General features: G+C 49.5%; 1 protein-coding gene across 7 annotated transcripts in view; it reads right to left on the bottom strand.

Annotated features, from left to right (window-relative positions):
• RFX2 (regulatory factor X2) overlaps positions 1-20,358 on the bottom strand; it is a 63,958-nt gene that overhangs the window by 25,406 nt on the left and 18,194 nt on the right. For 4 of the 7 annotated variants that reach the window (XR_007891589.1, XM_051639744.1, XM_051639740.1 and 1 more), the window contains exon 1: positions 1,069-1,497. Coding sequence is in view for 6 of the 7 variants with exons in the window: in XM_051639744.1 (XP_051495704.1) it covers positions 1,069-1,182 (114 nt within the window). In the remaining variant the exon portion in view is untranslated. Of the gene's footprint in view, positions 1-1,068; positions 1,498-2,777; positions 2,891-20,358 lie in introns of those variants that run through there. The other 3 variants (XM_051639745.1, XM_051639746.1, XM_051639741.1) reach the window with 1 other exon arrangement.

Genomic DNA, 20,358 nt, shown 5'->3' with positions numbered 1-20,358 from the left:
CAGACCATGCTCTGCCTCCTGTGACTCTCCACTCTCTCCAACATGTCTCAACCCTTCTGGTTTCTACCAGCCCCAAAGCTGAGATGGTTCTGCTCTCCCTTCAGGGCCACCAAGGGCACAGAAACACTTTGTGTTGCCTTGCAGTGCTCAGCCTCTGCTCTACTTCTTCCCTCTCGTTTCCATCATCTCCCAGCTCTGGGTGTTATGCTCAGCATCCAGTTTGAGGGTGGACACACACCTTGTAGAGTGCTCAGCACCTTGCAGATCCAGCAAAACAAGCAATGGGGACGTGGTGGATGGGAAGAAGAGATCCAGCAGGGCCCATGGGAACAGGGCCAGGGACCTGATATCACATTCAAGCCAAACATCAGTATGGCCTTTTAAACTGATGAGGACCTTCTCCAAGGAGATAGTCACTCCCTGTGGAGACTGTCACCCTCTGAGGCTTTAAAAATACCCAGCAGATTGGGCCAACCCCACAAAAAGCTGCAAAACAACCTCACATGAATCCTAGGAGACACCTTGACAATCCCTGCCTACCTTCCACGTATCTGTTCATGCTTTTTAACCCCCTGACACCCTCCCAACTGCCCTTTGTAACCAGCCAACAATTAATTCTATTCCAGCTGGATTCCAGGAATATGCCAATTGTCCAGATTTTTAGGCAGTGTCTGCATCACCAGCCCCCAGGCTGACCTTCAGTAAGTCTGGACACACTGGAGATCCTTCAGCTGAGCTGGGGATGAGGACACGGACACTTTGTCCATTTTCTCTCCAAAAGAAGCTGCAACCAGGGCACCAGGGGAACATTCAAAGCCCTTTTTCAAGTCTGGCCTTGACATTGTCACCTCAACTAAAGTCTCTCCTGCCTTTTACCCATTCTCTGTCACTGAGGTTGGACTGGATGATCTTACAGGTCTTTTCCAACCTGAACGATTCTGTGGTTGCTCTCAACAAAGAACACATCTCCTCAGGCACAGCTGAGCAGCTCAGCTACTTGTGGAATTTGTCCCCACCTGCAAAGTTCCTCCTGTTACCTCTCAACCAAATTAATGAATCATCTCCAACCTGTAAGATGAAGCCATCCTGTTCATACAGCCTCCTCTCACACTGGAAGGTAGACCAGTGATCAACACCACCAAAGCCTTCAGCCTCACACCAGCCATGCTGCCAGTAGTTCATCCTCAGTTTTGCCTTTGTCCTGCTGCTGAGAAGGGATGGCTCTGGATGCTCCTCCTCCTCAATCTTCCACAGTCTTCTGGGTCATCCTTAATCCACAGAGTTCCACTCAACACGACGTGTCATGACAACAGCACCAGCAAAGCCCGGATGGGTAATTTCATCATCCAAAGGGATGGGTTTTCTCAGCTTCTTTAACAAGGTGTCACAAATTCATACAAATGACTGATGATCCTGAAGATACTTGAGGCTGCTGATCAGGGGTATCCACGGTATCACAACAGCAACAAGAAACCCAGAGCATGGGAGATGGGAAGGCTGAAGGGTGACCGAGAGCTGGCCAAACACACCCCGGACCACACGATGGGAATGTCCACGTCTCCTGGTCAATCCAATGCTCCTGCCTCAATTTTTAATTGTTCCTTTTCACCAGCATCCAATGGCAGTGACTTCTGCTCACTTGGGAATTGGAGAGAAGTGGGTGTAGCCAAGTTACACCCACCCATCCTCTTATCCCTCCGGCTTCCTGCGACAGAAACTCCTCTTGATAGTTCCCCAAAAGGCATAAAAAGGAACCAGCTGTACTTAACCCTTCCCATTTTGCAGGTTTCATTCATCAGCTGAACCTACCATTCCTCCCAGCCAGGAGACCTCCCAAGTGCATCATATCCATAGAGTGATAGAAAGGCTTTGGTTGGAAGGGACCTTCAAGCTCATCTAGATCCAACCTCCCTGAATCCATGGACAAGAATCCTGAATCCCCCCTCCCCAGTTTAAAATGTCAGGATCCACCTGCCAAAGGAAGAGACCAGAATGTGGCTCCTCCTCCATCCTCTCCTCACACTGGTGCTTCCTCCAGCTCTCCTCTGCCCAGCTGGGTGCCCCATTTGCAGAGATGCCTTTCAACACTTTCATTTTCTCTTGCTTTTATTGACACACCAAATAACAACAACAGGATAGAGAATTATGGAATCATAGACTGGTGAAGGTTGGAAGAGACCTTAAAGATCATCTAGATCCAACCTCCCTGCTATGAGCAGGAACACCAGACCAGGCTGCACGAGCCCCATCCAACCTGCCCTTCAACACTGCCAGGGATGGGGCAGCCACAGCTTCCCTGGGCAACCTGGGCCAGGCTCTCACCACCCTCACACTCCACAATTCCCTCCTCATGTCTCACCTCAATCTCCCTCTGCCAGTTTTCATCCATCCCCCCTTGTCCTCTCCCTCCCTGCCCTTGTCCCAAGCCCTTCCCCAGCTTTCCTGGAGCCCCTTCAGGCACTGGAAGGTGCTCTAAGCTCTCCCTGGAGTCTTCTCTTCTCCAGGCTGAACACCCCAACTGAAGCAAACACCAAACTGGCCTGAAGCGACTTCCTTGGGTAGCTAAGCTAAACTCTAAATCCCATGTTTGAAATCTTGCTTTATTCCAAGGGCTAAGACATGAAATATCCATGGCCTTTATGAACACCAAGCCCAGCAACAGGTTCTCCCCTCAACCATCTAATGAACAACCCTGTCCCTCACAGAGGAACCCTAGATTACAACACATCTGCCCAGAAAGCAGGGCTCTTCTCCATGGCAAGCTGTGCATACGTTACCTGCTGAGATGCTGGCACTGGTTGCACCACTGGAGCTTGGGCTGGGGCAGAAGGGTGAAGAGCCACAGAAGCTGCTGAGTCGGATCCACCCTCTGAACTCTGCATGCTCACTGCTGGGGAGAGCAGAGGGACATCAGCCCAACACCCTAAGGAACCGAGGAACCCGCCTCTGACAGGAACCAAATCCCAATGGAAGATCCAGGGGAAGTGGTAGGAAGGAAGGCAGTTACCTTCCTACACAGGGGAGTCTTTTTGAGTCTTGGAGCTAATTTTAAGACAGTATTATTATATGAAGAAAAACTTAAGTTGCACAATTGTTCCACAGAGTAGGAGAGGGGAAGGAACAGAAAATGTGTTTCTAAATATAACTGAAAAGTAGAGTTGGAAAATGATTGTGTCATCGTGAGGATAACTTCAGATCTGGAAGAGTAAGGGCATATTTAAAACTCATTTTTACTCCCCCTCTGCCTTATCATCTTTAGCTCCTGCACAAAAAATAATTAATCAGATCTAAGCACGTGCCTGGAGCTCAGCTGGTGCTTGCATCTGGGAAGTGGGGTGGCCAGTATGGGTTTGTACTCACACCTGACAATCAAACATGAACAGCAGAAGAACAGGGATTGACCATCACTTCAAAATCTGCAAAACCACCCCCAGAAAGCACCACCTCCAATGCCCCATCCCTGACCATGCCAAGGTCCCCAAACAGGGACACACCATCACCCTTCTGTCCTGCTCCCACCCTCCAGGGCTGACGCCCCCAACATCTTCCAGTCACTCAGATCCCTGTCCCACCACCCACCCAGCATCCCTCAGCCACCCTGGGAATCAGAAAGTCACAGGATGGTGAAGATTGGAAGAGATCTTAAAGACCATCAGGCTCCAACCCCCCCGCATGGGCAGGGACACCTCCCACCAGCCCAGGCTGCACAAGCCCCATCCAACCTGCCCTTCAACACCTACAGGGATGGGGCAGCCACAAGCATCCCAAGGGACCTGCAGGGTCATCCTGGGGACAGCTGGTGGCAGGAGAGCAGGGCTGAGCCTGCCCTGCAGCAAGGACTCTGAACACCCCAACTCTCCCAGCCTGTCTCCAGAGCAGAGCTGCTCCAGCCCTGGGATCACCTCCAGGGCCTCCTCTGGCCTCTCTCCAGGAGCTCCATGTCCTTCTTATGCCAGAGGCTCCAGAACTGGACCCAGTGCTCCAGGTGGGGTCTCCCCAGAGCAGAGTAAATGGGTTGAACCCCCTCCCTGGCCATGCTGGTCACTCTGCTGGTGACACAGCCCAGGACACAGTTGGTTTCTGGGCTGCAAGGACACGTTGCTGGCTCATGTTGAGCTTCTCATCCACCATTTTGGCCGGGGCTGTTGGCAAAGGAGGAAGGTTTATAAAGCTCACATGAAGATGCTCAGGCAGAAGAGAGGGATCACCTTCTGTGTACACATTCCCCTAATTCTTGCAAGGATGTTTAATTGCCTGTTATTGGTGCCCTGGGCTCTGGTTCACAGCTTTCTAGGGCTTTCTGAGTAGAAAAAACAGAGCGTGGTGAGGTTACAGGAGGAAGGTGAATCAGTTGCCAGTTGTATTTGAATGATCTACTAGAGAATGGTTCTGGCAGGGTCAGATCTTGGCATTCCAGGTCACCAGAAGGTCTCTTTTTAAGGGCAGAAAAGGACACTCGGAAGTGATGCTGTCTCAAAATGATCACCTACTTGTCTCTGCTGATAAATGTTGTCATCTGGTTTCCCAAAGGAGACCAGAGAGAGGCAGGCAGGGTGGAAGGTGGATTGTTTGCTGGCAAAATAAATCACCAACACTATGTTCAGGTTTGTTACAAACTGCAGGCTCTGTTAGTGATGACAACCAAGCCAGAGACAAAGACCCTGGTGAAATCTGCAGCTGGTACTTCCAGACAAGGCAGACAGACAGAGAAGTACTGGGCACCAAGGCACATGTACAAGGCAATTTATTATTTTGTTTATCAGTGAAACATCCTGGATAAAGAATCATTTATTTCCCACTAAAGCCATCCTGTGCTTCCTGAGAGCTGGGATGACAGCTCTGTGTGTGCCATCTGCCAGCATTCATTTGGGCTGATGAAAAGCTGACAGCATCCCCAGGATTCCTGCACTCTGAGAAACCATCTCAAGGTGCTTAGAAAGCTCTGCTGACACCCTGGGAGCACCAAGGGAACCAGCAGCCAAGCCAGGGCTTGGTGGCATCCCAAGTCCTGCTCTTCCCCCTTCTTGAGAGCTGTGTGTGCAAAGGAAGGAACTTGTAGCTCCTTGATGCACGTGGGATGCTGGAGCTCAGCTGGTGCAGCTCCTTGGCAGTTCAGCAAATGGCCATGAAAGGACTCACTGCTCTCCTTCCATCCCATTCTTCACTTCCCACAGAGGAGGAAGTTTGAGTGTTCTGAGCATCCTCTCCCAACAGAGACTGGGTGGCTCCAAAACCAGCCCTCCTGTTACCCACAGCTCCAAGATCTGTTGCCTTCCTCTTAGATCTGCTCTAAGGACAAGAGGTTCAGCCCAGCCACGTTTGCTTCCCACCCACCCCTGCCTGGGAAGAAGGCAGTGAAAGAAAGAAAGAGCTGCAGCAGGAGGGACTGACAGAAGCTATTAAAAGGTGTCTTGTGGCTTCTGACAGCTGGTGAAAGCCTGACAGCTTGGCAGCCCCCCCTGGTACTGGGGAGTCTGCACAAACTGAGAATCTAATTAGTAGTCAACAAAGCCACTGGTGGGTCACAGAGGATCAGCAGCCACACTTGGCTTTCCCAGCTCCTCACTGGGTTAAGGAGAGCAAAAAGACAGGCCCATTATTTTTTCCAGGGGGGGCCTGACCATGGATAAAGGATAATATGGGGGTTAGTTAGTGTTACTGACACAGGTAGAGAGACAAGGTGAAGAGGTTTCAGGGAGACCTTAGAGCACCTCCCAATACCTACAGGAAAGATGGGGAGAGACTCTTCAGCAGGGAGTGCAGAGACAGGACAAGGAGTAATGGTTTTAAATTGGAAGAGGGGGGATTTAAGTGAGATATTAGGAAGAGATTCCTCACCATGAGGGCAGGAAGGCACAGGAACAGGTTGCCCAGGGAAGCTGTGACTGCCCCATCCCTGGCAGTGTTGAAGGGCAGGTTGGATGGGGCTTGGAGCAGCCTGGGCTGGTGGGAGGTGTCCCTGCCCATGCAGGGGGGTTGGATCTAGATGATCTTTAAGTTCCCTTCCAATCCAAACCAGTCTGGGATTCTATGAAGTTTAAAACTCAGGTTGCTCAACAGGGCTGGTGAAGTCCCATGCAGCACGACGGAGGCAGGGGAGAAATCTGGGTGCCAGGTTGCATCATCACTGGATATATCAGGCAGATAAGGAGGCTGCCTGGTGCTGGAAACCCTCTGTTTACACCCAGCTCACTCGGTATCCAAGCAAACAGCAGTGACAGGAAAGGAAATACAGAAAAAACTAATAACTTCTGGGTGCTATTTCTGGTTCTGCCACCAGCCTGCTCTGTGACCTTGAACAGAATGCTTCCCCTTCCCTGCACTTTAATTTTCCCACTCCTAAAAAAGCCACGATACTCCTCTAGGTGAGGTATTTTTCAAGCTCTGGTCTCAGAGGGCTGTCAGATGCTGAATGCATTTGAGAAGGACAGGTAGTAACATCAAAAGCCTTGAGGGGTGATAAAAACTCCACTTGTCACCGTTTCATTCATAAGCCACGTCGCCTCCATGTAAATAACCTTGCCTTTGTTAATCTCTCCTGCCTAAACCAGCTCCAAAACGCTGGGAAAACAGAGATAAGAGCAGCTTTTCAGAATTTATGTTGGGTTGTGTTGGTTTTTTTTTTGCATTCAAGTTTGCAGGGAGAGGGGGGAGAGAAGGAGGAGGCAGCAGGAGGATCTCACACAGCTTCCTCCCGCCTGCGAGTGCCGAGGAGGGAAAGCAGCAGCATCCCCTGCACCAGCACCCAAAAACAGACCTTGGGAAAGGAGGGGGGCTGAAGCCAGAGCCCCCAGGTGGGAACAGGGTGCTCAGGGTGCTGGGTTGGTGCTGCAGCCCGTGAGCTCTGCCAGGAGGAGGAACTGCAAGTATTTTTCCACGGTGTGTTTGGAGATAAACCATCGGCTCCTGAACACTCCAAACAAACAACATTTGGGAGCTCAGACCTCAAAACATCTAATGACTGATCAGAGCCAGAGCAGGGAGTCTGTCCCAGGGAACTATTTGGTTTATTTTGCTCTAGTGCTCTGGTCCTGGCTCCACGGGATGACCAAGCACATGGCTCAGCACCAGGCAGCTCCCAGATCCCTTTGGATACTGGTGGATTCCATCCTGTCCTCCCCAGGCCCAGGGTCACTTGTGCTGGAACCACAGGCCAATCTGCTCCATGTTTTCACATCAGAAGAAAATGTCACCATTTCAAGTGACAAGGACCCCCCCCTCCCCTTTATTTTTCTTTTTAAAGAGCAACCAGGGGTGGGACTGGTGCAGTCTTGGCTCTCGTGGGGTATTTAGGTCTTGTATTTACATATCTTTAATTTTTGAAGGTGAGAACATAAAACATGAGTTACCCTACACCAGCAACCAGTGGATGCCCTTGTTTAATCCAGAATAATCACACAATCACACCCGTGTAGCTTTCAAACTCCTAAAATTCTTGCTGCCTCTGTCAATCACTTGCTCATTTGAAGACAAATGATTTGATTGAATTTGCTTTTCAAAGCTTACATGCTCATCCTATGATCTTCTTTAAACTTTTCCATTTCCTTGATTGCATCCTTTTTAATTTTTTCTGGCAGAACTTTTCAAATAGAATATAATATTGGGACATAAATGGGGGAAAGGGAAACATCTTCAATGTGGGCTTTGTTGTTTTGATTAAGAATAATCAATTATTCTGCCTCTGGGATAAAGTTTCTCCCAGTTACTTATATTTAAGCTTTCCAGTAAAGCTTGGTGGGTCTTATTACCTTTACTGGGTCATTCCACTGCCCCTCCATTTCCCATTTGCAAAACCAACTTCTTCTCAAAGTGGATTTAAACGTGGGGCATAAAAATCCACCAGGAAAATGACTGCCTGGAAGTCCAGGAATCAACGATAAATCAGATTTTTGATGTCTGGAGGATGCACTTCATGGCCTTCCCTTCAAATTAAGATATAAGGGCAGAAAAAAGTTGATTTTCCTAGGTGAACCTGCTAGAATTATTAAATATATTTAGTACACCCAAGAGGCAAGATGCTCAGTTGGGCAGTTTGAGCTCCAAGTTTTCTTTCTGTTCAGCAGATCTTGGGCTGAACAGGGGGTAAAATAACCAGGGAATCACACATGGAATCACACATTTCCATCCTCAAGTTCCTGATACAGCTACTAATTATTTTTTAAAATAGAAATCTCCTGATACTGGGTATTTCACAGACAGTAAAGGGAAGGCTGTAGCTTAATTTTTTTAAGAAATGAATTCTTTTCCATCCATAACATTGACCTGCTGGGATCCAAATTCAAACCCAAGTTTTTGCTTTTTCATTCGTTTGGTTTTGTGCATTTTTTGCATACTTGGAAAAGCAGATTTACAGATACAAATAGTTACTTGGTTTCTGGAACTTTTCTTCAGGTTTAGTTGGCTTGGAGCTCAGATAAATAGGAAAACCAGAAGAGCAATCACTGAATTCAGAAGAAATAAAAATGCTGTTTAGCCATCACATTCTCTATGGGCTTTAAGTGGCATTTTCTCCCCTGGCTACAGAAAAAGGAACTGTGGTTTTTACATTTAATAGATTCATTACTGAGAATCCTCAACGTTCTCAAAAGTGACTGAAAATAATAAAAGGAATGCAGGGAATAGCAGATTTTTTCCCCCTTTCTCTTCTAGCAGATGCACACTATCAATCAACTTGATCCACCACACTCTATGCCACAGTTTTTATAGTAAAGAAAACCTTCTTAACTATTTTCCATTTCATTCAACATTTTTTTGGCTCAGTCTGGATTTAATAATTTGTCCTGAAAAGGCATTAGTTGTGTTTTAACCAGAGGCCAGAAAGGAAGTGTTTTGTTCTTTGGAAGAATAGATAGTTTTTGATTTTTGTTTTGATGTGAACAGAAATGCAGTTGGGTGAATGTTCTGCCTTAGAGCAGAACTAAAGCAAATACTTGTATCAAATCCTGCCTCTCTCCCTGTGCGTGGCTCCAAAGCTTGGTATCTCCAAGGAACAACAGGCCTTCCCCTGAAATTCCAATCAGGAAAATATTCATAGTATTGTTTGGGTTTGGGTTTGGGTTTTTTTTCCATTGCCCATAAAGCTCGGGAGCTGGAGGAGCAGATGAGCAGGTACTTGCAGATGGGCAGCACGTGGGGCTGAGCTGAGATCTGCATGATTCCAGCTCACCCATCTGGGAATCCCAAAGGAATGCTCTGCTTTGGGATGGCTGAGCCAAGGAATCACAGGATCACAGAGTGGGGGGGTTGCAAGGGACCTCTGGAGATCATCCAGTCCAACCCTCTCCTAGAGCAGGATCCCTTAGAGCAGATCCCACAGGAACACGTCCAGGCAGGTTTGGAATGTCTCCAAAGAGAACCTGCTCCACCAGCACCCAAGCTTAGGAGTTATCTTTTCCTTCTGACCATACAAGGGATGCTTGGAGAAAAAAAAACTCCCAACATGGCTGTTAGCAATGGGTGCAGCTCCAACCCTTTGGAAGTCTGGCTGCTGAGCACCTGAGCTTATCCTTGTCCAAAATGTTGTACAACTGGCAACCATGATGCTAGCTTCACTTAGGAGAGCTACAGTATTTCCTGGTTTATTAACTGCTCTAAGAGCCTTGGAAGAAGAGCCAGCCCTTCTGGCTTTCAGAGAGAGCCAGGAAACACTGGAGGAGGTTAAAGCTAGAGAGTCTTGGCTCATCAGAAGCTTGGCCTCCACACCAAAACCCCTCATTCCACACCAAGAGGCTGTAAGGTCTGCAGCCACGTGACATGCAGCCACCCCACAGAGCCTGGGATCATGTGGGATGGAGCTTGGGATCCTGCAGGATGGAGCTTCAGATCCTGCAGGATGGAGCCTGGGCTCCTTTGGGATGAAGCCTCAGATCCTGTGGGATGGAGCCTCAGATCCTGCAGGATGGAGCCTCAGATCCTGCAGGATGAAGCTTGGGATCCTTTGGGATGGAGCCTCAGATTCTGTGGGATGGAGCCTGGGATCCTGCAGGATGGAGCCTCAGATCCTGTGGGTTGGAGCCTGGGCTCCTTTGGGATGGAGCCTCAGATCCTTTGGCATGGAGCCTCAGATCCTGCAGGATGGAACCTCAGATCCTGCGGGATGGAGCCTCAGATCCTGCGGGATGGAGCCTGGGATCCTGCAGGATGGAGCCTCAGATCCTGCAGGATGGAGCCTCAGATCCTGCAGGAAGGAGCCTCAGATCCTGCGGGATGGAGCCTGGGATCCTGCAGGATGGAGCCTCAGATCCTGCAGGATGGAGCCTCAGATCCTGCGGGTTGGAGCCTGGGATCCTGCAGGATGGAGCCTCAGATCCTGCAGGATGGAGCCTCAGATCCTGTGGGAAGGAGCCTCAGATCCTGTGGGATGGAGCCTGGGACCCTGCAGGATGGAGCCTGGGATCCTGCGGGACGGAGTCTCAGATCCTGTGGGATGGAGCCTGGGATCCTGCAGGATGGAGCCTGGGATCCTGCGGGATGGAGTCTCAGATCCTGTGGGATGGAGCCTGGGACCCTGCAGGATGGAGCCTCAGATCCCGTGGGATGGAGCCTCAGATCCCATGGGATGTGCCCCATCCCCTCAGGCACCAACAGCCACTCGTGTACCCTGCACGTCCCGGAGCAGCGTTCACCTTTCACAACCAGCCCCCCCTGACCCAGCAGCCCCCAGCAGAGGATGGGGAGAACTTTGGGCATCTCCACCCTCTGAACAGTGTGAACCTGCCCTCACCCCCCCATCCTGGCTGGAAATGAGCCCCTCCAGCCTGACAGGAGCTGGCACTTGAACCAGCACATCCCAAGAGTGTCCTGATCCACGTGGTGTAACCTTCAGCTTTTCCATGAGTGGTGGTAAAGGGGAGAGGGTGGGAGAGGGAAGCAAACATGAGAAGGAACTTGATCATAAGCTGATTCTGGAGAGGCTGCTTATTACATTGCTTCAAAATGTTATAAACAGAGGAGGCAACAGAGCCTTCCACTGATTAGGTTAAATTAATTTAAAACAGAAGCAAAGGCTGCTTGTCTAAGAGCTCCAGTTACCTGGAAACACAGATAAACCCAAAACAGGCATTTCAAGGGCAGCAGACCTGGTCCTCATGGAAAAATACAAATTTGGAAAAGGCTTTTATTAGCAATAGTTAATAATATACTGAAATACAAATATACACTTGGTCTTTAATTAGATTTCACGGAATCGAGGCAAGTAATAGATATACACACACACACATCACTGTTGTGTAACAGCAGGTCACTCCTCTTTGCTGTTTCTTTAAAAGTAGCTTTCAGAGAGGCAGAAGAGAGCAAGGAATGTGTCTGTGCTGGCTGGATAATCTGGAGTTTCCTTAAGAGCCAGCTGAGACTGAGCAGCAGAAGCTGGGATGGTTTAACACTGCTGGCAGCAGCCTGTGGCCAAACCCCACGTGGGCAGATCTCAGACCTGAACATGGCAAAGTAATGTGGTGAACCTCCCTGCCACACCAAAACCTGCTCCATTTTCTTTCTGGGTTAACAGTACAAACCCTCTCAAAGGCCAGCACTGGGTTGCTCTGGATCTGAATGATCCCCCTGGTGCTCAGCACCCAGCCCAGCTGCTGCTTTGCTGCATCTCACCATCAGTCTCCCAGACTTACCTCCACAAGTCCCAGCTCCTAAGAAGTCCAACAGCTTCCAACCATCTAGCCTATTCCAACCCTGTCAATAAGTGCTTGAAACTCCATCTTTCTTTCTAGTAACTACTCTGACACACGCCTCGGTGCTTGTGGTGGTGCAGACCCCCCTCCTTGGGCCCCATCATGATGTCAACACCATCCAACATCATTCTTGCTTTAATTACAAGTGCTGTGGGCCCAACGTTGCTCTGGTTTTTAATTAAAAGTGCAGTGGGCTGGGACAACCTGGCACTTTCTGACCTTGCCTACTGGAGCAGTGAGCTGAGACAATCTGGTACCTTCTTGTCTTGGTACCTTCTTGTCCTGGTACCAGTACACTGAGCTGGGACAACCAGGCACTTCCCAACCATGCCTGAAATTCCTGGGAAATGTACCCTAGCCCCCTCAGTCCTGTGTCCCAGCCCACTCTGAAAGCTGCCAAGATGACCTGACAAGAATTACAATCCCAGTGAAAAAGTACTGACCAAATTCAATCACCTTGTCACCCTGCAAATACTGATCCCAAGTGCAGCCCTTGGAGCTCTCTGGGATGGCAGCAGGATTTCAGGATGTGATCCAGACACAAGCCCACAAAGGGAAAAGAGTGAGTATAGCTTGATTTCCATCATTAGGCACCAAAACTGACTGTAATCTGCAGAAAAGGCAACATCTTCATCACAGGTTAACCTCAGTATCTGTGTGTGTATGGGATTTGATTTAGGAAAATGTTCAACCTTTAATTAAGTTGCTGTGTTGACAATAACAAACTGTGATTCCTGACTGATCAAGTTTTGCTAGAAAATCATATAAACCTAATCTTCTGATTTATTGTAATAGAGTTAATGAATCTTCAATTGCTGCTAACCCAAAATCACACAAGCCCCATAATCACGTGGTGAACCACTCCACTGAAGCCCCTTTAGACATGAACCACTGACCAAGGCTGGGACTAGGAGTGGATCCAACTGCTCCTGGACTCCTCTTGGAGAAGTTTAGAAAGCAAGGGGGTCCACTCTGAACCTGGGACCCAATGGGAGGGCCTCCCTGATCCCTGTCTAAATCCTGGCTCGATTTCCCCTGATCTTTTTATAAATCCTTCCTCCCAATCCCTGTGCAAAATCATTCCAACATTTGGCTACTCCTTCCCTGCACTAAGCAACAGGGTGAACCAATTTAAATCCCTTTTTCTATATATTTGATGGTGATTCTTCAAGTGCCCTCAAGTCTTTCCCTTCTCCACAACAAACTGGCACAGTCAGCAAGATGTTGTAAAAACCTCAACTTACAACAAACTCCCTCCCCTCCTCATCCCTGACAACTCTATCTGGTGAAAGCAAACACAAGTGCTGGGCTCACATTAATCATTTTCCCATGTTTTTTACCATGTGCACTGTTGGGGTTTCCCAGGGCTGTGATTCACCAGTGGAAATAAAGAGTGTCAAGCAAAAATCTGGCACAAAAACATTTCAAAGGCTCCTTTCTAGGACGAATCTTAGTTTCAGTTGCCGACCAAACCAGACCAGCTGGTTGTTTTACCCCTGCTGTCTGTAGCTCTGCTTCTGCATGTTCCCAGGACAATCCCAGGTACCTGGGTACACCTAATCCTCCCGGGCTCCTTTTGGAACAAACCTTCCTCAGCTGCATTTTTGCCACTGTTTATAGCTTGTCATATGGCAGAAAACGATGCAATATGTCACTTCTTTGCAATCAGTTCCAAGGGAGCAACTTAATTGAAACCTGTATGTTCATCAGCCATCACTTTTGCCCTTGTTTAGACTTGACAGCCCTTTCAATGCTCTTTAGACCAGGCAGCCTTTTGACAATTTAAGTGTGAAGCAGGAGATTTGCTGCAGTATTTCATCTAGATGTGGGGAGGCAGCAGCAGCTGTTTCCATCAGGCCGACCCGGCGAACGGCAAATACAGAAGTAACTGCTGCCAACACAGACCAGAATATTGTTATTTATTTATATAGCACCATTCAGAAGCATTGTGGTGCTTAACAAAGTTAAGCTGAACAAGCCACAAACATAAACTGTGGCTGTTCAGAGAAGAGATGACTTCATCTCAGCTTGTACAGCAGGGGCTGAGTCAGTGCTCTGGAGGTCTCCGGGAGAGATTCCACCACGGGGTGGATTGAAACGTGGCACGAGGGGATAGACAAGTGGTCACGAGTGCTGTGGGTTTGTACTGGTAGTTGGAGAAGCCAGAAAGGAGAGTTGGAACAAGGAGAGAAACAAGAAGTGGTCACTTTTCCCTCAGAAAGGCAGGAAGTGCCTGGGTGGGCAGGAGAAGAAGGAGAAGGAGGAGGAGGAGAAGGGCTTCTTTGCTTTCTCCTGATATTAAGGGCAAGTTTCTTTGTGTTTCTCACATATCTGCATAAACTCTGACTCCACCATCCTTCCACATGCACCCAAGATGCTTTTTCCAGGCTGTGCTATCACTTGAGAAACCACCACAAAGGTCTGGGCTCTCCTCCTGCACTCCACAGAATGGGATGGTTTTCCAGAACATGTAAAACTTCTCTTAATGACACTTTGGGATTTGCTTGTTGATGATTCTGCTTCTCCATGTGCAGTAAAACTGCCCCAAGTTGAAAACCAGCATTGCCCAAGTGCAACTGTGCTCCTCAGAGCCCCAGGCTAATATAAAGGGGTCCCAAAACTATTCAACTGTTCCACCACGGTACTCAGGGCATGTTTCAGCAAGACAAGGGACAGAAGGAATTGATTTCCAGACCAGTACACTGGGGAATTAGCTGGTTTGTTGGGGTTTTTTCCCCATGGAAATGTCAGGTTTGTACAGTTATTGGTGCTGCAGACTCCAGGACTAAACAAGAGCCCAAACAGAAAACGCAAACTACCTAGAGACAGGTAATTCTTCCTGGAACAAGCAAAGAAATGAGAAGGCTGCTTCAGATGCCTCATGTCTGGGAACATGTATTTGAATATTCTACACTTGGAGACAAGCTCTGCTGCATTTTGGGGAGGACAGTAACAGAATAGACTGTATTGTAGATGACTAGGAGAAAATAAAGGCTTGCAACAACTGCACACTGCTCTGATAGTCTGCACTCTCCCAAACTGCACACTCCCAGAGACAGGAGTGGGTGGCTTTCTGACAGACATCTCAGCCCACAAAACCTTCTGTTTGTTGTCTGGCCAGAGAGGGGTTCAGATAACCCCCAGAAAACCCTTTGTTTGAGCCATGCAGTACACGGGCAAGGCAAAGCTGCAGCTTTCAAAGCTCATCCTGGAGCAGGGTTGGGCTCAGTCTATCAAGCTGAGTGGAGAGATTGGAGTCACAGAACCTTTCTTGGGGAATCCCAGAGTGGTGGGGTTGGAAGGGACCTCTGGAGATCAGCCAGTCCAACCACCCCCTGCCAGAGCAGGGTCACCTACAGCAGTTCCCACAGGAACCCACCCCAGGTGAGTTTAGTGCTACATGGATTTCCTTATCCTTAGGTCACAGAATGGTGGGAGTCAGAAAGGACCTCTGGAGATCACCCAGTCCAACCCCCTGCCAGAGCAGGATCCCCTAGAGCAGATCCCACAGGAACACATCCAGGTGGGGTTGGAATGTCTCCAGGGATGGAGACTCCACAACCTCCCTGGGCAGCCTGTCCCAGGGCTCTGGTACCCTCAGAGCCAAGAGGTTATTTTCTTATATTTAACTTGACCCTCCTGTGCTCCAGTTTGTGCCCATTGCCCCTTGTCCTGTCCCTGGGCACCCCTGAGCAGAGTCTGGCCCCATCCTCCTGCCACCCCCTGGAGATATTCACCAGCACTGACCAGATCCCCCCTCAGCCTCCTTTTCTCCCAGCTGAGCAGCCCCAGCTCTCCCAGCCTTTCCTCCCAGGCAGATGCTCCTTCCTCTCCCCACCCCTGGGGTCCTGGGCTGGACCCTCCCCAAAAGCTCCTTATCCTGACTCACAACCTGAGGATGGGGGCAGGGAGTTTAACCCTAATTCCACCTTAAGGGGTGACAGGGCAGGGGGGACCCCCTGGCATCTCTGGAAGGAGGAGGCCGGTGAAGGAGGGGGGGGGGGGATGCGGGGCCGAACACGCTGTTTGGGAGCAACAGCGGTTGCCAAGGGCAACGCGGCCGCGGCCAGGGAGCGTTGCTAGGCAGCGTTGCTAGGCAACCCCGGGTGCTCTTCCCAAACCAAACATCCCCATCCCGCCCCGCCCCGCCCGCCACTAAATATGTCAGCGGGTATTTTCAGAAGGAGCCCGGGAGGACTGACAAATAATTTTCTTTGCTATAGTAACTGAGGCAAAGCTTGAAGGGGGGGGGGGGGGGGAAGGGACTGGTTTGGGGTTTTGTTTTGGTTTTCTTTTATTTAATTGTTAGTTCAGAATAAACGGATTAAGAGGCTGGAGAGTGTTCCTCAAAGCAGATGCCCAGGAAAGGAAGGGTTGTTTTTTGTTGTTGTTGTTCTTTTTCAATCTGTATGTTTTTTAAAAACACGGGTGAAGCTCTTTTGGAGACATTAGTAACTAGTTGTGAGACCAAGACCCGTTGGTCCCAGTTTGCTGCCCAGGGAAGCACCACGCAGGTACCAGAGCTCCCCACAAACACACTGGGCCCTCAGGAAATGTTCTTACAACTGGTACTTTCTCCCCACCTATTTGTACATTCCTAGAAATTTCCCAGCAGAATTTAGATCCCTTTACAGCAGGATTAAACTACTGGAAAAAAAAAAACACAACTAAAACACCAACAGGTAGGGGTTTGTATCTATGAGCCCAAAGACAGAAGGAGATGGAGCTCCTGGAGAGAGTCCAGAGGAGGCCACCGAGATGATCCAAGGGCTGGAGCAGCTCTGCTCTGGAGACAGGCTGGGAGAGTTGGGGTGTTCAGCCTGGAGAAGAGAAGGCTCCAGGGAGACCTTAGAGCACCTTCCAGTGCCTGAAGGGGCTCCAGGAAAGCTGGGGAGGGGCTTGGGACAAGGGCAGGGAGGGAGAGGACAAGGGGGGATGGATGAAAACTGGCAGAGGGAGATTGAGGTGAGACATGAGGAGGGAATTCTTTGTTGTGAGGGTGGTGAGAGCCTGGCCCAGGTTGCCCAGGGAAGCTGTGGCTGCCCCATCCCTGGCAGTGTTGAAGGGCAGGTTGGATGGGGCTTGGAGCAGCCTGGGCTGGTGGGAGGTGTCCCTGCCCATGCAGGGGGGTTGGATCTAGATGATCTTGAAGGTCCTTCTATCTCAAACCATTCCGTGATTCTATGAGCCCAGGGAAAGGGAGTCTTGCTGGGAAATGAGCTTCCAGGAGGGAGCTTGTGTGGTTTTTGAGTGTCCTCTGCTTTGAAGAAGAGAAACTCATGAGAAAGATGTTTTCTTCTAGTTCCAAGAACAGAGGACAGAATTGTACTTTGCCTTTTATTACTTTTAAAATTTCAGGCAACTAATCGAGAGCAAAAATGTCTAAACGCTCAGGGGATTTTAAGGGAGAGCTTGTTCTTTGTGGAAATAAAGAGCAGAGACAGGCTTTTGTTTGGCTGGTGGAAAGAGATCATTGTCCTGGGTGCAGCAGCATGATCTAAACAGAAAAGTTCTGCTGTGCTTGCTAATCATCATTAAGGCCACATGCTGCTGTCACAGGCTCCTAAATTCAATAGGAACAGAATTTGGGTAGAATTAGTCCCTCCAACTTTTAAATCTAGGCTTAGGCACTGGCATCACATCAGGTCACTTCCACAGTCATTAATGCTAAAGCTTCTTCCTGGAGCTGCTGATCTCCAAGTGCAGGGTGGTTTCAGTGATTCCTTTGGGCTTTCTGTGGGTTTATCTACCAAACCCTCCAGGTGCTGCAACAGAACTGCAGGAAGGGATTGGTGAGAAGCTCAACGTGAGCCAGCAATGTGCTCTTCCAGCCCAGAAACCAACTGTGTCCTGGGGTGCATCATCAGCTGTGTGGCCAGCAAAGCCAGGGAGGGGACTGACCGCCTCTACTCAGCTCTTGTGAGACCCCCCTGGAGCACTGGGTCCAGTTCTGGAGCCCCCAACATAAGAAGGACATGGAGCTCCTGGAGAGCATCCAGAGGAGGCCACAGAGATGATCCCAGGGCTGGAGCAGCTCTGCTCTGGAGCCAGGCTGGGAGAGTTGGGGTGTTCAGCCTGGAGAAGAGAAGGCTCCAGGGAGACCTGAGAGCACCTTCCAGTGCCTGAAGGGGCTCCAGGAAAGCTGGGGAGGGGCTTGGGACAAGGGCAGGGAGGGAGAGGACAAGGGGGGATGGATGAAAACTGGAAGAGGGAGATTGAGGTGAGACATGAGGAGGGAATTGTGGAGTGTGAGGGTGGTGAGAGCCTGGCCCAGGTTGCCCAGGGAAGCTGTGGCTGCCCCATCCCTGGCAGTGTTGAAGGGCAGGTTGGATGGGGCTTGGAGCAACTTGGCCCCTTCCAATCCAAACCTGTCTGGGATTCTATAATCTCTGCCATGACAGCAGAAGAAGCACAGATGGACATGTCCAACCTCTGGTTAAGTCTGGTCTCACTCAAATGCCAGCCTGTGAAGCAAGCCAAAAGTCATTGTCTAGACCCCCTTGCTCCTTCCACCAAAATTAAAGGAGTGGTATCTGCTGACATTCACCCAAGACATATCAACTCATTTCCCAGTGTAAAAGAGGCTGCCTGCCCTGAAAGAGCCACTATTCTTATTCCTTAATTCAAACAGGCAAATTAAGTCCAATGATTCTTCTCCTTTCATTCCTTTCTGCTCAGTGCCCTCATTCCTGCTTTAAAATATGCTAAAAAGTTACTGCTGGGATGAGGAAAAGGCATAAAAATGGAGAGCTGACACCTCTCATCTCAAGTGAGGATGGTAGTGGGGGCTTCAGGGGTTTCAGTTGCTGGAGTCTTGTTACTCCCACAGCTTTGCCTGGCAAGAAAAAGGGTTTCCAGCTTTCCCTGAAGAAGTAAAAAGAGCTGCACAGTTCCAGAAAGTCACTATTCAAACAGTCAGCCTTCCTTCATTTTCTCTCCTACTGGTTTTTATTCCAGCTTTGGGGAATTGCTGGGCTGGGGGGAGAGGGGGCAGTTTGTTTGCAATCACACAGCAGCTCAAGGCCCCTGTTGGTTTGGTTGTTGGGTTTTTTTTCCCTCAAGTATCTTTCTGCTTTTGCTTTCCAGAAAATGAAATGTACATCCACTTCCTTGCAAGAATGAGAGCAATGAGCAAGACTTCAGGAGCTATTTCCAGTCTATAGAGCATTTCCTGCATGTACTGAGCAGTAGATGGAAGAGCCCATGAAATGCTAATGATCTGCAGACTCCTGGAGATACAAGTTGGAAATAGAAGGAAAAAGTCACTTGGAGATAGTTGTGGTTTGGGTTTTTTTCCCCCCATTCCATCACCAGAAACCATACAAAACTTTAACACCTCCCCTTGGCTACAGCTTTCCAAGTTACACTTGAAAAATCTAAAAAGGAAAAACCAGATGGGGGTGGGGGAAGAGGAGAGAGATGATGGGACGGAGCAAAAATATCCATAGGTGGTCAATTTCTCCATCTCCTCCCCCTCCCAAAATTAAAAATCAAATGAAAATGGGCTGCAGGGGTCAGATTCCACCCTCAAACTGAGAAACCAGCTCCAACCACATTCACTGCAACAGCTCTTTTGATTCTCTTGCTTGTCTCCCTGGCTGCTAGGCAACCCCAGCAGCATTGCTGCTCATATGCATTAAGTATTAACTAGTATTTCATTCCTTCCCCCCCCCCTTTTCTACAAAAAGGCAGCAACCTCCATTCAAAGCAGGCAGAGCTCTCCCCAAATGCAAGGGTTGGATTTGGGAAGAGCTGGGGTTGGAGTTAAAGCTGTGTAAGGGTGGAATGTAATCAGTTTATCCTCAGGGTAACCACAGGGATTCGCCATAGGATATCAACAGAGGAGCATTGAGAAGAGTGTCCAGCAGGTCAGGGAGGTTCTCCTGCCCCTCTACTCTGCCCTGGTGAGGCCACATCTGGAGTTTGTGTCCAGTTCTGGGCTCCCCAGTTCAAGAGGGACAGGGATGGACCAGAGAGAGTCACATGGAGGCTACAGGGATGATGAAGGAACATCTGTCTGATGAAGCTGAGAGAGCTGGGGCTGCTCAGTCTGGAGAAGACAAGACTGAGAGGGGATCTCATTGATGTTTATGAATATCTGAAGGGTGGGTGTCAAGAGGAGGGGGCCAGACCCTTCTCAGTGGTGCCCTGTGAGAGGACAAGGGGCAATGGGCACAAACTGGAACATGGGAAGTTCCACCTCAACATGAGGAAGAACTTCTTTGCTGTGAGGGTGACAGAGCCCTGGGACAGGCTGCCCAGAGAGGCTGTGGAGGCTCCTTCTCTGGAGACTTTCAGGACCCATCTGGATGCCTTTCTGTGTGACCTGCCCCAGGTGATCCTGCTCAAGCAGGAGAGTTGGACTCTGTGATCTCCAGAGGTCCCTTCCAACCCCCACCACTCCGTGATGCTCTCAATGCAGGTGCTAAGGGATGCACAGGATTTACAGCACCCAGCATCACTCACGGACCCTAAGTACCCTCATTAGTGGCTGAAGCCTTAATTTTTGGTACAGCAGGAGATGCAGCTCCTCTGAGCCAACCTCTGGAGGGAACTGACTCTGAGCTGCCTGGGCAGGGAGCTGAAAATCCTGCTTGAAGTCGGGTGCCCAGAGGGGGAAGGATGCAAACACCCCCACTGCTCCTGCTGGGTCCAGCCCTGGAATGGTGCCAGGCAT

This window comes from Apus apus, chromosome 24 (assembly GCF_020740795.1).
Source record: "Apus apus isolate bApuApu2 chromosome 24, bApuApu2.pri.cur, whole genome shotgun sequence".
NCBI lineage: Eukaryota > Metazoa > Chordata > Aves > Apodiformes > Apodidae > Apus > Apus apus.
Note: the sequence above shows the minus strand (reverse complement) of the source record. Positions and strands in the feature narration are given on the sequence as shown.